General features: G+C 44.4%; 1 protein-coding gene and 1 long non-coding RNA gene across 2 annotated transcripts in view; one reads left to right on the top strand and one right to left on the bottom strand.

Annotated features, from left to right (window-relative positions):
* The window catches only part of LOC109297389, a 788,954-nt gene that overhangs the window by 532,863 nt on the left and 241,269 nt on the right, over window positions 1–14,822 (top strand). The window lies entirely within an intron of this gene.
* Window positions 1–14,822, bottom strand: part of ABCA1 (ATP binding cassette subfamily A member 1) — a 168,283-nt gene that overhangs the window by 90,750 nt on the left and 62,711 nt on the right. Inside the window, exon 6 of the mRNA XM_019517098.1 lies at window positions 3,560–3,681. Within this exon, the coding sequence (XP_019372643.1) occupies window positions 3,560–3,681 (122 nt within the window). The remainder of the gene's footprint in view (window positions 1–3,559; window positions 3,682–14,822) is intronic.

Here is a 14,822-nt window from a genome sequence, read left to right as displayed (position 1 = left end):
CAACCATATGGCACCAGATTCTTCTTGCTTCACACATAGGCCTGCCAAAGGGAGTTGAGAGAGTGAAGAACTTGTGATCTCTGCTTTCTGAGTTAATGGAAAGGCTCTCACTGAATTTGAGTACCTACTCATACATGTGTGAGAGGGAATTACAGCTTTGTTTGTAGTGTCAGACAGTCCCATTGGTGCTTCCTTCCCAATTAACAAATATATACAAGATGGGAGTGTTATCTCCCCCCCCCCCTCTCACAGACAAGCAGCCACAGGCTAGCATTTGTAATTTTGCAGTTTTGGAACTAATCCAGTGCCACTAAAATCAACGGAGACCTGCCATTGTCTCCAATGGACACACGATCAGCTCCCTGTCAGCTGCCCACAGATCTTTCACTTCAAGTTAAGGCTTCATTCGTGTCCATGAAGACATGCAAAGAAACCTCTGAGTAATCATTTCATGCCTGGGACTCTTGCTGAGTTAATATTATGTCTCTTTGATAGGTCATTCTGGGATTTGAGGCCTCTGGATATAGGATGGTAAAAGGGTAATAAACAAGAGAAGCTCCATGACTTTACCAGAGGGCAGGGAGGGAAGGGTGTTGTTTTGCTTTGTGCATCTCTCTTTCTCAGCTTGTTGGGTTTTTTTGTTTGGTCTGTAATGACTGTCAGGCTTGGACCAGACATCAGCCTAGGTCATACCTGTTGAGCCAACAGAGTAAGATTGCTCTAATATTTTTCAAGGATAAAAGTGTGTCAAGCACCCAAATGCCAGTTCCAGAAAGTATGTATATGGAGCTGGTAGGAGGGACAAAGCTTTAAAGTGCAAAAGTCTTTAGTCCACCTCTGTAAAAGAAGAAGGATCCAACCTCAGCAGCCTGCTGAATAAATGGAGGACATTTGCCATTTATACATGATGACCCCTTAATAATAAATCAGTAGGGTGAGCATTGCCACCACACCAGAAACAGAGAATAATGGTATTGCTGCTAAAGCACTGGACTGGGAGGCCAGGCCTCAGTTTCTAGCTTAGACAAAGGACTCCTAGACTCAGGGTAAATCAGTTCATCTCTCTATCTCTCAGATATCTATCTGTAAAATGAGGATTAACACTCCTTTCTTCTACCTTGTGACCACCTTGTTTGCTCCAGTAAGCTCTTTGGGGCAGAGACTGTTTCTTACCCCATACTGGTCTTAGAACAATACGTTCCCAATCTCAGTTGCATCTTCCCAGTACTAATATAAGACAAATAATAGCTACATAAACATTTCTCTAAAATAACAACACAAGAAGCCCTGACTGCCCATCGCCTCCCTAAAAGACCCCCAACCGTATGAAAATTCTGAACTGCTTGAAATGGTGGTGACTTCAACAGGAGCATAAATTATAAATGACAGGATCATCTCTCAGAATACTTAAAATCTCACGCTCCATTTTGTAGATGTTGGGATGGTTGCTGAAAAACAAGACTCAAGGCACTTTGCTGGATGCTCCCTAGTCACGCCATTCTTTCCAGCTGAATAAGCCTTGCATATAAAAATCAAATTGGGAGATTTGTTCTAGGATCTGCACACCCAGGCAGGTAAAAGCAAGAAAATCCCACAGTTCAAAGCTAGTAGAGTTGCTATACAGTGACATGAAGCAGTGTCACCTTTCCCCCAGACACCTGATTAGACTGGGATCATTGGGGTTAGGATCCCTTTTTTTTTTTTTTTTTGGGTATATATGCACAGTGTCTAGCACAAATGGGTGCACAAAACTTTTGACATAATAAATATTAAGTAAATTGTAATATTTCTTTGGCACTCCTGGTGAGAGAGTGCAGAGTTTGGGAATAACCCCAGGTCTCATACATGGGTACAGAGCAACAGTCCCTAGACGGATGTCAGGGATGGGGACATGAGTTTGCAAGGGGAGCTGCACAGATTCTCCATTACTCCATCAAAGTCAAAACTCAAACCAGGCCTTCCTCCTCCCATGTCAAAGTTCAGCAGCAAAACCAGACCTCTCACAGGAATCACCAGCAAAATCAAACAGAAACATGGTAGCTTGTCCTGTGCTGTGGCTTTTGCCAGGAAGGATGGAGTCTACTTCAATTTGATGCTATTTGCATTATAATAGTGCCCGAGTGCCAGCAAGAGCTGGAACCCCACTGCATACCTTAACTGAACTGCTGATTTTGGACTTTGATTTCCAGATCCCAATATGAGATTTAACGATTTCTGCAATACTGGCATGATCCACTTGTAATGGAGTTCCTCAGTTAGCAATGTCATGGTTGCCAGCATAGTCCTAATATGTTGGACTGCTAAGTATAACTCATCTTGTTTCTCAACTGCTTTTGTGACTACCATATTGAGTTTAAGGTTTAAGACCATGCCAGTGAGTTGATCTATTTAAAATGTTTCTCTGCCTTCCATTGGGATGCAGTGGCAGAGGAGTTAAGGTCTTATGCTTCAGCTCTAAGGGTGCGAGTTAAAGCCTTGTTCTGGTTTCTGGCCCACATTTGACACAGCTGTAAAAGGTAATGGAGGTGGGGAACATGGGGGGAGCATCAAAAGCATCTGTATGGGATGCCATTCAAATCACTCTTGTGTGCTGTTGGCCAAGAAACTGGCATGCCTTAACCTCTCTATCCTGATGAGCTATTAGGTTTGGAGGGACATTCCTCTCCACCTCTAATACTCTGGGTTATACACACATTGCAGTCCTCTGACTATTTTGTATTCATGTCTCCTTAATTCTGGGTTTCAGGATGAAAAAAAAACCCTACAGTTGCAGACAGAGTCCTTAAAATAGTTACAAAGGTTTTTTTTTTTAACATAACATATAATTAACTTGCATGATTAATTATTAAAGTATATTACTGAGACAGATGGCTTCATGAAATTCAGAAACGCATCAGACATTTATATGAATGAGACAGACTATAACAACACAGAGGCAAATCTAGAAAGAGCTGATGGTCACCATACTACACAATATGCAGGGATCAACAGCAGAGGAGAGGAAAGAGTCCCCCACTGTGCAATCTGATGTCTCCGGGTAAGTTCTATCAGCAGAACAAACCTGGGAGAATTCTCCCAGATCATCTGAACACGTGTGCACAGCCTATGCCGCAGCTCCCATCTGTAAATGAGGTAACACTGCTTGAAAAGGCATATCAGCTCTCTCAAGTCAAGGGCCCCAGTCTTCCCTCATGGTGCCTTTTCATTACATGCACATCTTTTAACCTACTGTCCCTACGAATCTCAACTGAAATGAATCCAAACAGGAAAGAAAGCTGCATTACCCCATTTTGTAGATGGGGAGCTGAGGCATGAAAACTCAAATGACTTGCTCACAGCAACACAGCAGTTCTGGAGCAGAGTTGAGTATCTCCTGACTTCCAGCAGCTAATCCAACCTTACTGGATGCCAACTGAAGTGGGACTGTAAACGCTTTAGGGCAGGCACCATCGTTTGGTCAGCATTTTTACAGTGCCTTGCACCATGTGGTCCCTGCTTAGGACTAGGGCTCCCAAGAGCTAAGATAATACAAACAATAAATGATGCTTGAGTTCCTTACCCGCTGGAGGTTGACCTCAGCATCCAGTATCTCATCCACAGCAAATGGTGGCAGGGACATATTTTGATGGAGGAAGTCTGAGAACGTCTCATTGTCAACCAGAAAATCATGGAGTTTCAACCCTGTCAGGTGAGAAACACTGAGTCTTGGTTAGAGGCTATCTAAAGGAGAAAGAATATGAATTCTTCAGACTAAAACAGCAAGAGATGAGAGGGGTGAGGGCAACTATGCAAACCAGAGCACAGAGGAAGAACAGCAGCTGCTGCCTACATGCTCTGAAACACAGCTTTAATGGAAGCATTCAAATTGCTGAGTTTTCATTTAAAAAAAAGAACCTTTAAGAAAACTGTCTTCCAACACCCTCACAAAAGCCCAGCTTGTGCATTTAATCTGCTGCCAGGCATGTGAGACACCTCCCAAAATAAAAAGTTTTTCTCTTTGGGTGACAGTTGCTGTAGCACAGGAGGCCTGCACAAGTTTCTGGTCCCATTCGAACACTATTTTGCAGTCTTAAGCAGGATTGGGCTTAAACTGGTGCACATGCCATTGAAAGTCTTATTAGAGTTTATCATGCAAGTGTTCAATCATTGCTAATACAGCTATGAACAATAATCAATCACAAGATACTTGAAGACTAAGCCAAGACAAAAAAGTGCAGACACAAGTACATCACGTAGACAGATCACAGAATCAATGTCATCACTTCTGTGAATTTCCCTTTTTTTGTAGAACTCTTGCACGAGTGGACTTTTCCCCCCTGAAATCTCAAGTTCCTGGAGTCAGGGGATTACATGAGGCTCAGCTCATGTTTCAGGAGAAAAGCTGGAAACTATGACCCAAATGTACCATTAAGACTCAACAGGGTAAGAAAAAGACAGCCACAGGCCAAGCCAATGAGGTAGATAACCTCGCTTGCTTCCACTCAAAAAACAGTGAAGGCCTTAGACAACTGACATATGAGTATAGGCAGTGAACAAAGCCCATGGGTCGAGCCCTACAGAGATGATAATGCCCCTAGCCTCCCTACTCCATCGTGGCTGTGTTTCTCATCCTTGAGGGAGCAGCAGCTGCTATTGCACAGAGCAGCTTTCTCATTTTTTATTAGCCTGTCTGCTTGTAAGAGATCCTTGGCACAGATGAGGAGAACCCAAATAACTTCCTCCAAGCTGATGGGGAAGGGGGGGTAGAGGCTGCGTGTCACAAGAACACAGGCCCTTGCTCTATGTATGCCACTCAGAGCTCTCTTTTGTGTTATTCAGTGTTGCCTTGGCAGGACACCAGTCTGCTTGAAGAATTATGATGAGAAAGCTGGAAGGGGAGGAAGGGAAAAAAAGCAAGGCTGCCTGTTCTTCTTGCAGCATGAGTGTATCGGGGTTACTGTCGGTCATTGCTCTCTAGCCTACATCTCTGGTTACAAGTTCCATGTAGCCTTTTTGTTCTACATGAAAAGTAATCATGGCCATCAGCTGGGTTGGAAGGAAGCTGGAATAGAGTTGACAGGAGGTTACTCAAGGAGGAAACACTTTCTTGCTCCCTTCCTAGCCAGGACCGTTTATGAAAACACCCATGGATCACACTACATGGGGGCTGGGGGAAGAAAGAAAAGACACCTTAAGCAGGCTTTTTCAAATTAGAGCTGTATTTCTTTTTCCCAGCTGGGACTAGGACTAAAGAAAAAAGGGCCAAATTCTCATGTGGCATTAATCGGTGTAAGCCATTTACACTGTTTTGCACCAGCTGAGGGCTTCAGCCCAGTCAGACTGAGATTTAGTGTTCTCTTCTCTCTCGGATTTTGGTTATTTCTGATCTGCATGGAGCTGGCTAAACCAGGGGCACTCAAACTTTTGGCCCCATGAGCCAGATGAGTAGGGCAGGGTGGGTTGATGGGCTGGATTGAGCCCAGAGTGCCAGGATTGGGCCTGCGGGCCCAGCACTGCCCCCACCTCGGCCCAAGCACCAGGAGGGGGCCCGAGAGCCTGGCACCACCCCTCCTACCCCTGCACACCAGGATTGTTCTGTGGAGGCCAGGAACTACCCTCTCCCATCCCAGTGCACTGGGATTCAATCCCAGGGTCCTGGCACCACCCTCCTTCTGGCCCCTCACACCAGAATTGGGCCCTGGGGCACAGCACCATCCCCGCCCAGCCCTGCAGACTAGGATCAGGTTCCCCAACCACTACACAGAGGCCACGGCTCCCCATGTGTCTGGAAATTTGGGGATGGGGGAGCAGTGCTTCTGCTTTCCTGCTGCCAAATGTCCAGACCCATGGAGAACCTCAGGGGCCAGATGAAACAGGGTTCTGGCCTGTAGGCCAGAAGTTGAGCACATCTGGGCTAAACAATTTTGCTGCATATTTGTTTTTTAGTGAGATCATCAACAGGGCTGAAATTCAGAGACAAAGGGGAAGGTGAAAAAGACACAGAGGCAGCTAAAACCCTTAAATAAAACAATTCTCATACATTTCCCAGTTGTTCCTCATCCTTTGTTATTTATTACTGCATGAAAACAGGCTCTTTGTTAGTTGAAACCCTCTGTGTAATTTTGTTTTTTTGCACTACAGGAAAGCAACCTAACTCATTTTATAGAATGTCAAGAGACTTTTTGAATTCCCTCCAAATTAACAAATATAACAGGCCCAAAGTGTGTGTTTTTCCTCATGGTGGCTATCACTTAAAAAAATGCTCAGTGCTAGACCTGACTAAATACGGAAATGTCCCTCACACAGGATTTTTACATGTCTTCCAAGTTTATTTTCATAAATATTTGTGGGACAAGAGGTCTAAATGATAACACTTTTCATGGAACAGAGAGTTCTTGACCCTTTTCAATTCAGACATTATGCTTCTGATTGGTGTGAGGTTAAGCTGCTTGCCTTGAGCCACTTGTCTCAGCTGATGCAGAAGTCTCTGGCAAAACAGGAGTAGAGGCCAAGTTGAGAGCCCCAGTCCTGGTGTTAACCAAAGAAAAGTCATTTCTCTTTCCCTCCGGTGTCCCTTCCAGCTGGAGACACTGAATAACGTATAAATTTCCAAGTTCAAGTGAAATCCTTCCAAATCACTGAGAGCTACATAATGACTCACACAGGAAGCCAGAGCAATGCAAACTAAATTCCAACACTTTATAGATTAAAAAAAGAGGTCTCTTTCCTAATACTTCCTGTTCAATACCATCACCATTCTGTCCAAGATTTTTTGTCCAGCATTGAGTAACACTGAACCATGCAAATACGCTGGTTAAACACTTGCGCCAATGCCACGACCAGAACAGGCAGCAGAGCTAATGCCAGATGTATTGAATAACAGAAGCATTATGGCATGAAAGAACACATGCTGGCAATGACAGTGTAGTTTCAAAACACTTCTCTGCTATTAAGAGAAATTCTTCAAAACCCACCCGGAAAATCCATATACAACATACTGGGGCAGAACATCTCCTCCTTTCATTCCCAACAGAAAAAAACAGGACCATAGTATTGGTAGTATTTCTAGTGAACCAGCTGCAGATCAGGTTTCCAGGGTGAGTGAAAGGGAGGAAGAGAAGGCAGGAATCATCCTACACACAGCATGAAGATGATTTTACCAACATGCATCCAGACCCGAGGGCAGAACTAGGTCTCCTGACAGTCAGTCCTATCCCCGGCAGCAATGGAGTCCAGGTCCTAGTGGACAAGCATCCACTTGGTGCTCAGGTGTGTACATATGTGCCATCACAAGTACCACTCAAGGGCCACCTTGTTAACAAGTCTAAGCAGAGAGGCCAACAGCTGTGTTAGCACAGAGAGTAAAAAACAGTTCCATTTCTAAAGAACATGTTCCCTGCCAGAACGAAGCCAGAACATGTCTGGGCGGGGCACTGCACCGTTCTGCCTGCACTGCCAGTCAAGTCCTGTGCCTCTCACATGAAGAACAATAGACATCACAAGAACTGAAGGAACAATACTTATTATTAACATTCTGTTAACCAGAAATTGTGAAGCAAACAAGGCAGCATGTCAGGCTGTATGCCAGTATCTCCAGCGATTCAAGACAGAAAGCAATTATGGTATTTTCTGTACTTCCACTGCTGTTCCTGGATTTATTAACTTTTGGCAAAACTTGCATTTCTCAACAACTCAGCTTCTCCTTTGCTTCGATCCTGAAGCGACATTATAACCCTTCATTTATTATCTCATGTTCTGCTCATTTGACAATGACTGTGTTGCTATAAGAACAGCATTATCAGTGCAAGATCAAGCAGCAACATGAGAGGGACTATGGAAGTTTTGCCAAATCATAGAAAAACAGAAGTAGGAAGACCTCACAAAGCCATCTAGTCCAACCCCTTGCTCAAGGAAGGATCATCTTTGTCTAAACAAGCTCAGCGAAGTGTTTGTGTAACCTGCCCTTAAAACCTTAACATTCCCCAGCCTCTCTTGTAACCAGTCTGTTCTAGTGCCGAACCTCCCTCAGAGCTGGAAGCTTTGTCCTTACCACCAGCAGGTGTCTTGGAAGTGTCTGTAGGAAATAACAGAGGGAGGTAAGCAGGTTCCCAGGTGAAAGACCTTAAACACACCTAATCCTTATCAATTAACAAATGTGGCAACACAAGAATAGGAATGATAAATGTCTTTTTCTCTCCTAATGAGACGACAGAAGGAAGACTGAGAGGTACAAAGGCACACACTTGGTAAAGTTCCAATTCATGGGACTGGATTCTCAGTTATGGCCAAGCTGCACTTGGTACTGAAACTAGAGAGGGGGGACACCTCTGCCTTTGCCCCTCTCTGTATTCAGGGGATGATCCCATTGATGAAACAGGGCAGCTCAAATACATGCCTGGCTTCTAAAGGCCCAGGTGGGAACAGCCAAAGTAGTGCAGCAGTCCTTTGGGCATGTCCCAGCCTCTTCAGCCACTTCCCTTGCAGCTGGCACTGCTGTACAAAAACCCCAAGGGAACTGCTTTATTCTAGATGTTCTACCCTATAGCCCACTTGGCCTTAAGTATAAAAGGGGCTATATGGCTGGGTCCATTGCTCTTGAACCAGGTTTTCGGTGCAAGAGAAGGTCATGTTCGTACACGGTGTTTGTTAGTACTAAGAGGACCTCTGCTTTTGGAAGAGCTGAAACTCTGGACCGCTGTCCTATCAGGGAATATCAAAAACAGCAGGGCAGAATAGACAAAGCAGATGCACTTGAAGAATTAAAAATTATTCTCCACCCTTGAACTCCATTTAAGTTTTACAAGTCTCATGTACCTGAGAGAGACAATACTTAAATACCCCAGAGAAGTGTGCATGGCAAAATGGCTTGCAGCCAGAGGCTTCCACACCAATGGCTTGTCAGTGTGATTTAAAATGGAGATTGAAGGGGTCTGAGTTTTTCTTTTTAAATTTCCCTACAACCTTTACAAAGAAAAAAAAAAGAGATCTCCTTTCAGACAAATAATAGAACTGGGACTCAGAACCATGGGCTCTCACCTCCTCTGGTTCAGGCAGAGGAAAGAACAAATGCCCTAATGCTGGACTCTGAGTTAGCAAAGTGACCCACTGAGCCAATGACCTACATCTGTTACACAAAAAACAACCCTTTTCAATTCCCAGTGATCAGTTGGCATTTGGGCTTAGCAAGTTTTGCCTGCTCTTGTTATATTTCCCTGATTAAATTTTTGGCATTGGGGCTGCAAAGCAGGCTGGTGTGATACATGGACCTCCTCTGCTTTTAATTGCTTCCTTCCTCTACAAGGCACCTCCCCACTTCCTATATAGTGGATATCATACTCTGCAGCTAGCTCTGTTCCTAGCTGATACCAACAGGAGCTAAAAGAGTCACGGGAACATGTTATGCAACATTACCCTGATTCACTGACAAGTATTTGAGTGGCTCAGCAGGCTCATGGTGGAAGACCAGTTAGTATAGAAACACTGGGTTAATTTGCTGGCAGTTGTAACATCATCCCTTTTGCAGGTATATGCATGTTCTTTTACTTGGACAACCTGTCTTTCTGCTCTCAACCCATAGGGCATATGAACAGTATTGTCAGTGTTAAGTCACCCATAGCATGCACATCTGTCTACTCCAAACCTCTCTTGAAGGTTGAGAAAGGTGTAGGCAATCTTCCTTCCTCTCTGCTTAGTTTACTTCTGCCAGCTGGATTTCTCCTAAGCAGTAGTGGTGGGATTAGGGAGAAAGTTGTGTGCTAACTCCTCACTTCTCTCCCAACACAGAGATGGCTAACTCCTTCGCTTCCTTCTTCCAGCTGGCCATGGCTGGGAATATTTCAATCAGAAGAGCAGCTCCTTCTTAAAATAATGTGTGGGCCAGGCAGCCCCCAAGCACTTCAGATTGCTCAGTGGACCAGGACAGAAAGTCAAGAGCCCTCCACTTTATCCACTGCACTAACAGTCATCTTTTTTAGGTCTGTCACTCATTTTAGTCCCAGTGACAATGCCCTTCTACACAAATTTAGTTTCCTCTCAGTTATATCATTGCAAATGATTGCATGTGGCCATAAAGAATCCCTAAGTAGGGCTGTAGGAAAAGGAAAATATGCCCCTACTCAAAATTCCCTGCACAGAATCAACTCCTTGCATTCCTCATTTTCAGGTCCTGCTCCCCTCCCTTATCACAAACTTGGTCTTCCGCCTGTTGAAAGTCTCAGCAATACTAACCACTCCTGCTGCCACAAAAGACATGTGAAGGGCTGCCCCTTTACACAGAGATGAGGTAGGGAGAACAGAGCAAGACAATCATTGCAAAAGCCTGGACAACAGGGGGTAACGAGGCTCTGGGTAAGAAGCAGGTGACATTTTGCTGTTCAGGATCAGGCAACCCTGTATCTTAGGTCATTGCTGCACATTCAGGAGAGAGGCAAGTGTCATAAAACTGGACCCAAAGAGGTGCAGTTCATCTCTGGCCATGTTCTGTGTTCAAACAGCTGCAGCTGAAGCACTGAAAACAAGAGCAACAGGAGAGGGAAACAGACAAACAGAACAGCCCCCAAGGTAGAAGTCAGGGCAGGAAATGCCTTTCAGGCCTGCTGAGCTCACTTTCCAGGAATTCCCCAAATATTATTTCTTTGGTCACCACCAGGGCAAAGGAGGGACTTTCATCTCATGTCCTGCCTCGTGCATCTGACCCAAAGCAAAGATCAGCATCAGAAATACTGGAGTTCATAACTGAAGAAGAAGCATTAGGCAAATGTGCCGCCTGTGCAAACAGCAGCCTGGAGTTAACTGGAAACCCTGGAGGGAAAAAAAAATGAACCAGATTGTATCTTCGCTCCTCCATTCCTACAAGGCAGTAAAGCAGATGCACTGAACAGCATAGCCAGCTCTCATGCAAGCAGCACCATCGTCCCAACTGTAAGCACTAGCTCACTGTGAAAGAGCACGCACTGAGGGGCTGGGGCCCGGGCCAGATCCTCCACTGGTGCGGGTCTGCTGATCTCAACAAAGAGATGCCAAGATGCATCAGTGAAGATACTAACATCCCCAACTGTCCAACCATCACAAAACCAGCCACAAAAATAGTGTGCACTCTACTAGGGCAGTATTACATGCCCCATTTAGTACCAGAGCCCTGTTGTACTTAGCATAGCAATGCACATCCCTACCCAGAACGACTTACAGCAACAAAAGGCATAAAGACAAACAAGACTTGCCCAAAATTTGCACAGCAGGTCAGGGGTAGAGCTGGGAAGGAAACCCTGATCTGTCGGTGCTTGGTCCAGTACCTGGTAACACCATCACACTGGAGGGTGGTGTGAGTTCATTGGAGGTGGTGGCCCACAGAAGGAGCTCCCTCTGCTCCCTTTCCCTCCTCCTATTCTGAAAACAGTACTGGGGCTGGGAGCAGGGAGAGGCATTGTCAGGGGAGAGCGACTGTAGGTTCACAGCAGCTCTAAACAGCAGCTTGATCTCCCAACTCCTGGGACCCAACAGCAAGTGTCTGTTGGGTCCAGCTGATCATTTTAACTCATGGTGCTTTCTGTGAAGGATGCCCTTCTATGCTTAGAGAGAGACAGAAGTGCATTTTTGGAAAACATACAGGATGCATTTAGCTTTGCAAACCACATGGAGAACCTCCCCCTTTCTAAAAAATTCTAATAAAAAACACAACCCTGGAGGAATAAAAAAAAATGTTTATGGTGTTTATGGAAGTACCTCTGAAGAGCATATGTTGCTAAGACAACTGTTACTGCTTATACATTAACTGTGCTGGGAACAATCTGACCTAGATAATACATGTGGTTATAAACTCAAAAATGTCAACTCAAAGCTACAGTAAAATGTATAAAAAGCAATAAACACAGAAAGGAAAGTAAACCAAGAGCATGTGCGCACATGCATGTGTGTGCATGCATCGTGTGCTTGCATGCATACACCTGCAGCATGACTTCACAACAGAGCTTGGCCTTCAGATAATGCTGGAGATGCTATGCCATTGCCTGTGGAACAGAACAGCCCAGGCTCTTGAACACCACAGGCCAGGTGGCTTTGGCAGTAGGTCTGCAGCCAAGGGGCAGGGGTGGGGGAAGTGTCTTTTCTAGCACCTGCACCAAGGCAGACAGCTGGGAGCTGCACTTGCACCACAGCCAGTTCTCTCAGCTGCTCCCTCCACAAGCTCAGCTTCCACCTAGTTTAGGCCTGTCAGGGCTAGAGAGCTGCAAAGTGCATCTACACTACCTCTGCTTCTCTCTCCCTCATCTCATTTATGGTTTTGAATGGACTGGCCAGTGCCTTTCATGCTACCACCCACTGCTGGCTGCAATAAAACCTATTCAAGTGCTTGGGATAATGTCATCTTCTATTGCCTGGCGTACAGAGAGGATCAAACCTTAACACTACAGGCAGCAAACAGCAATTCTTATTTAGCTGAGAGAGTGCCAGCCTGTATGTGTGGATATGAACATGCCATGTTGTGTTCTTGTTGCCAAATGAGTACGGTTTAGATGATGAACATGTTTGAACTGCCGGATGAGTTAAAAACACCATTCATGAGGCTTCCCCCATAGGATGTTCTTCTCTGGACTATACCCCTTTTAAAAAAAATTAAGTTAAATTAAAGCAAAAAAAAGGAGAGGCTTTTACTTTAATGCTGACAAATGCTTCCATGCTCCTAAGGACTGTACTGGCTCCAGGGATAACACCCAAGCTGCAATCAGTCCATATATATTTATCTGTGCGCCTTCTGCCGTTGCTTCAGTTTGTGGTTCACTTGGCACTACAGCTAACCTGAGAACAGAAGAATTGGACAGAGCAACTGTGGCAAGCATCAGCTTGAAGAACTGCTTCTAAAGCCATTATTCTGATGTTTGTTACAGTGGGTTTAAGTAGCTTCACATGATTTATTGAGCTCTCTTCTGTTCCCTCTTCCCCATGCAGTATATACAGTCATATGATCAAATCTGATGTTTAGACAGAATGCCATGGGGTCAGTTTGAGGCACGCTGAGGAAATGCCAGTGTTTTGCTAAGGTGTTGGCAATTATGCCATTCTGATAAGGGGGACTAGAGGAATGGGCTCAACTCTCTCAAAGGCCACGTCTCCTTTGACACGTCAATCTACCTGCTCTGAGATTCTCCTGCTTCGGGAATGCTGAGCGCTGTTAAAGGTCTGCCCTATGGCAGCTGGATAGCATGTGCTGAACAAGCACTCAGAAAACCATCCCACAGCCAAGTCCAGAATGAGTGTGTGCTATCCATACCCCACAGGTGAATCCATTTCTGGCATACACCCATGTTTTAAGGACAACGTGACAAGATCTGATGTAAATCAGCACAGCTGCATCAACTTTAAACAGAAATTCTCCAGTCGTACAACAGCAGATGAGTGACACACATTATGCAGATTTTTATTATTTTGCATTTCTATTATTTTTTTTTTTTATCTTGAAGGAACCCAGAATGCTTTAGAAATGTAAACCAGCATACAGTGGTAGCAATTTCACAAGAATAGACAAAGATGGTGGTAAGTCTCCTTAGAACAGATGATCTTCAAAATGGTATATATAAAACATCCTTAAATTCTGGGCAGACATTTCATAAGACACTGCTGAACTAAATCAAGCGTAGAATCCAGCTGTGGCTCAGACATGAACTATGAATGCTACCCAGATCCTAAGCCAGCCTTCTCAGCAGAAATAAGTCAAATGCAACCTCCAACAAATCGGGCAGTCTTTACATTTCACAGTTTTGAGGTAAAAAATGCCAGAAATAGACCCAGAATGTGTGTCAAGACAGCCTAAAGAGGAAAAAAATAGGTGCAAAGACAATAATACGGATATAGCTCTGATTGTATAACCCTGGTATATGGTACGAACAATGCTGACAATATAAACAAAGAGAAGTAAAGAATGGAAGAGCATTAAGGTGTTATTATTTTTAGCAAAATTTTCATTTCTCAATTCCAGATAGCATCTGTATTAACTGGTGGAGTTTTAAAAGCTGCTTTAGATGACTGAAGCAGTCACAGAGTTTTCAGAAACAATATCAAAGAAGTCTTGTATGTGCACATATCGTTTGTACTGAATCCACTATCAGAATTAGGAAGCACTTGCTTGTTTTATTATTATATCTGTACTCAGACAGTAAAGACAAACTAACAGAGAGATAAAAACTGTGCCCATAAAAGGCTGTACTTTGCTACCTACTGGAGTAGCCTTATGCTGTACTCTAGTTTTAGAAAATGTGAACTACAAATGTTGCCTAGGCACATAACCAACTGGTAAATTGGCATTCAGTGCAGTGCCGAATATAGCAAGGGTACCAAAAATGCCATCCTGCTGGTCACCAGTACAGACTAACATATGCTTGTATTCTTGTCACATCTCTTTTCTGACACACACACATACACACACAATATCAAGGGGAATTCTCAAAAAACACTCAGCCAACACTTCGCATTACTAAGTCAACGATATAGATCAGTGGGAGCACATTTAACCTGATGCTGAGCATATTTAAGTTCCCTACTCCAATGCATATGCACCTCTCCCCCATATCCAAAAACCTTCTCCTATCTGGACTATAGTTTCATAGTTGGTAGGGTTGGAAGGGACCTGAGCAGATCATCAAGTCCGACCCCCTGCCATGGCAGGAAGAAATGCTGGGGTCAAATGACCCCAGCTAGGTGATTATCCATCCTCCTTCTGAAGACCCCCAGGGTAGGAGCCAGCACCACTTCTCTTGGAAGTTGGTTCCAGATCCTATCTGCCCTGACTGTGAAGTAGCACCTCCTGATATCTAGCTTGAACCTACCCTCAGTCAACTTATGGCCGTTATTCC

Source organism: Gavialis gangeticus, unplaced genomic scaffold (assembly GCF_001723915.1).
Source record: "Gavialis gangeticus isolate Ggan-Ray unplaced genomic scaffold, GavGan_comp1, whole genome shotgun sequence".
Classification (NCBI taxonomy): Eukaryota; Metazoa; Chordata; order Crocodylia; family Gavialidae; genus Gavialis; species Gavialis gangeticus.
This window is presented reverse-complemented; position numbering and strand designations above follow the sequence as displayed.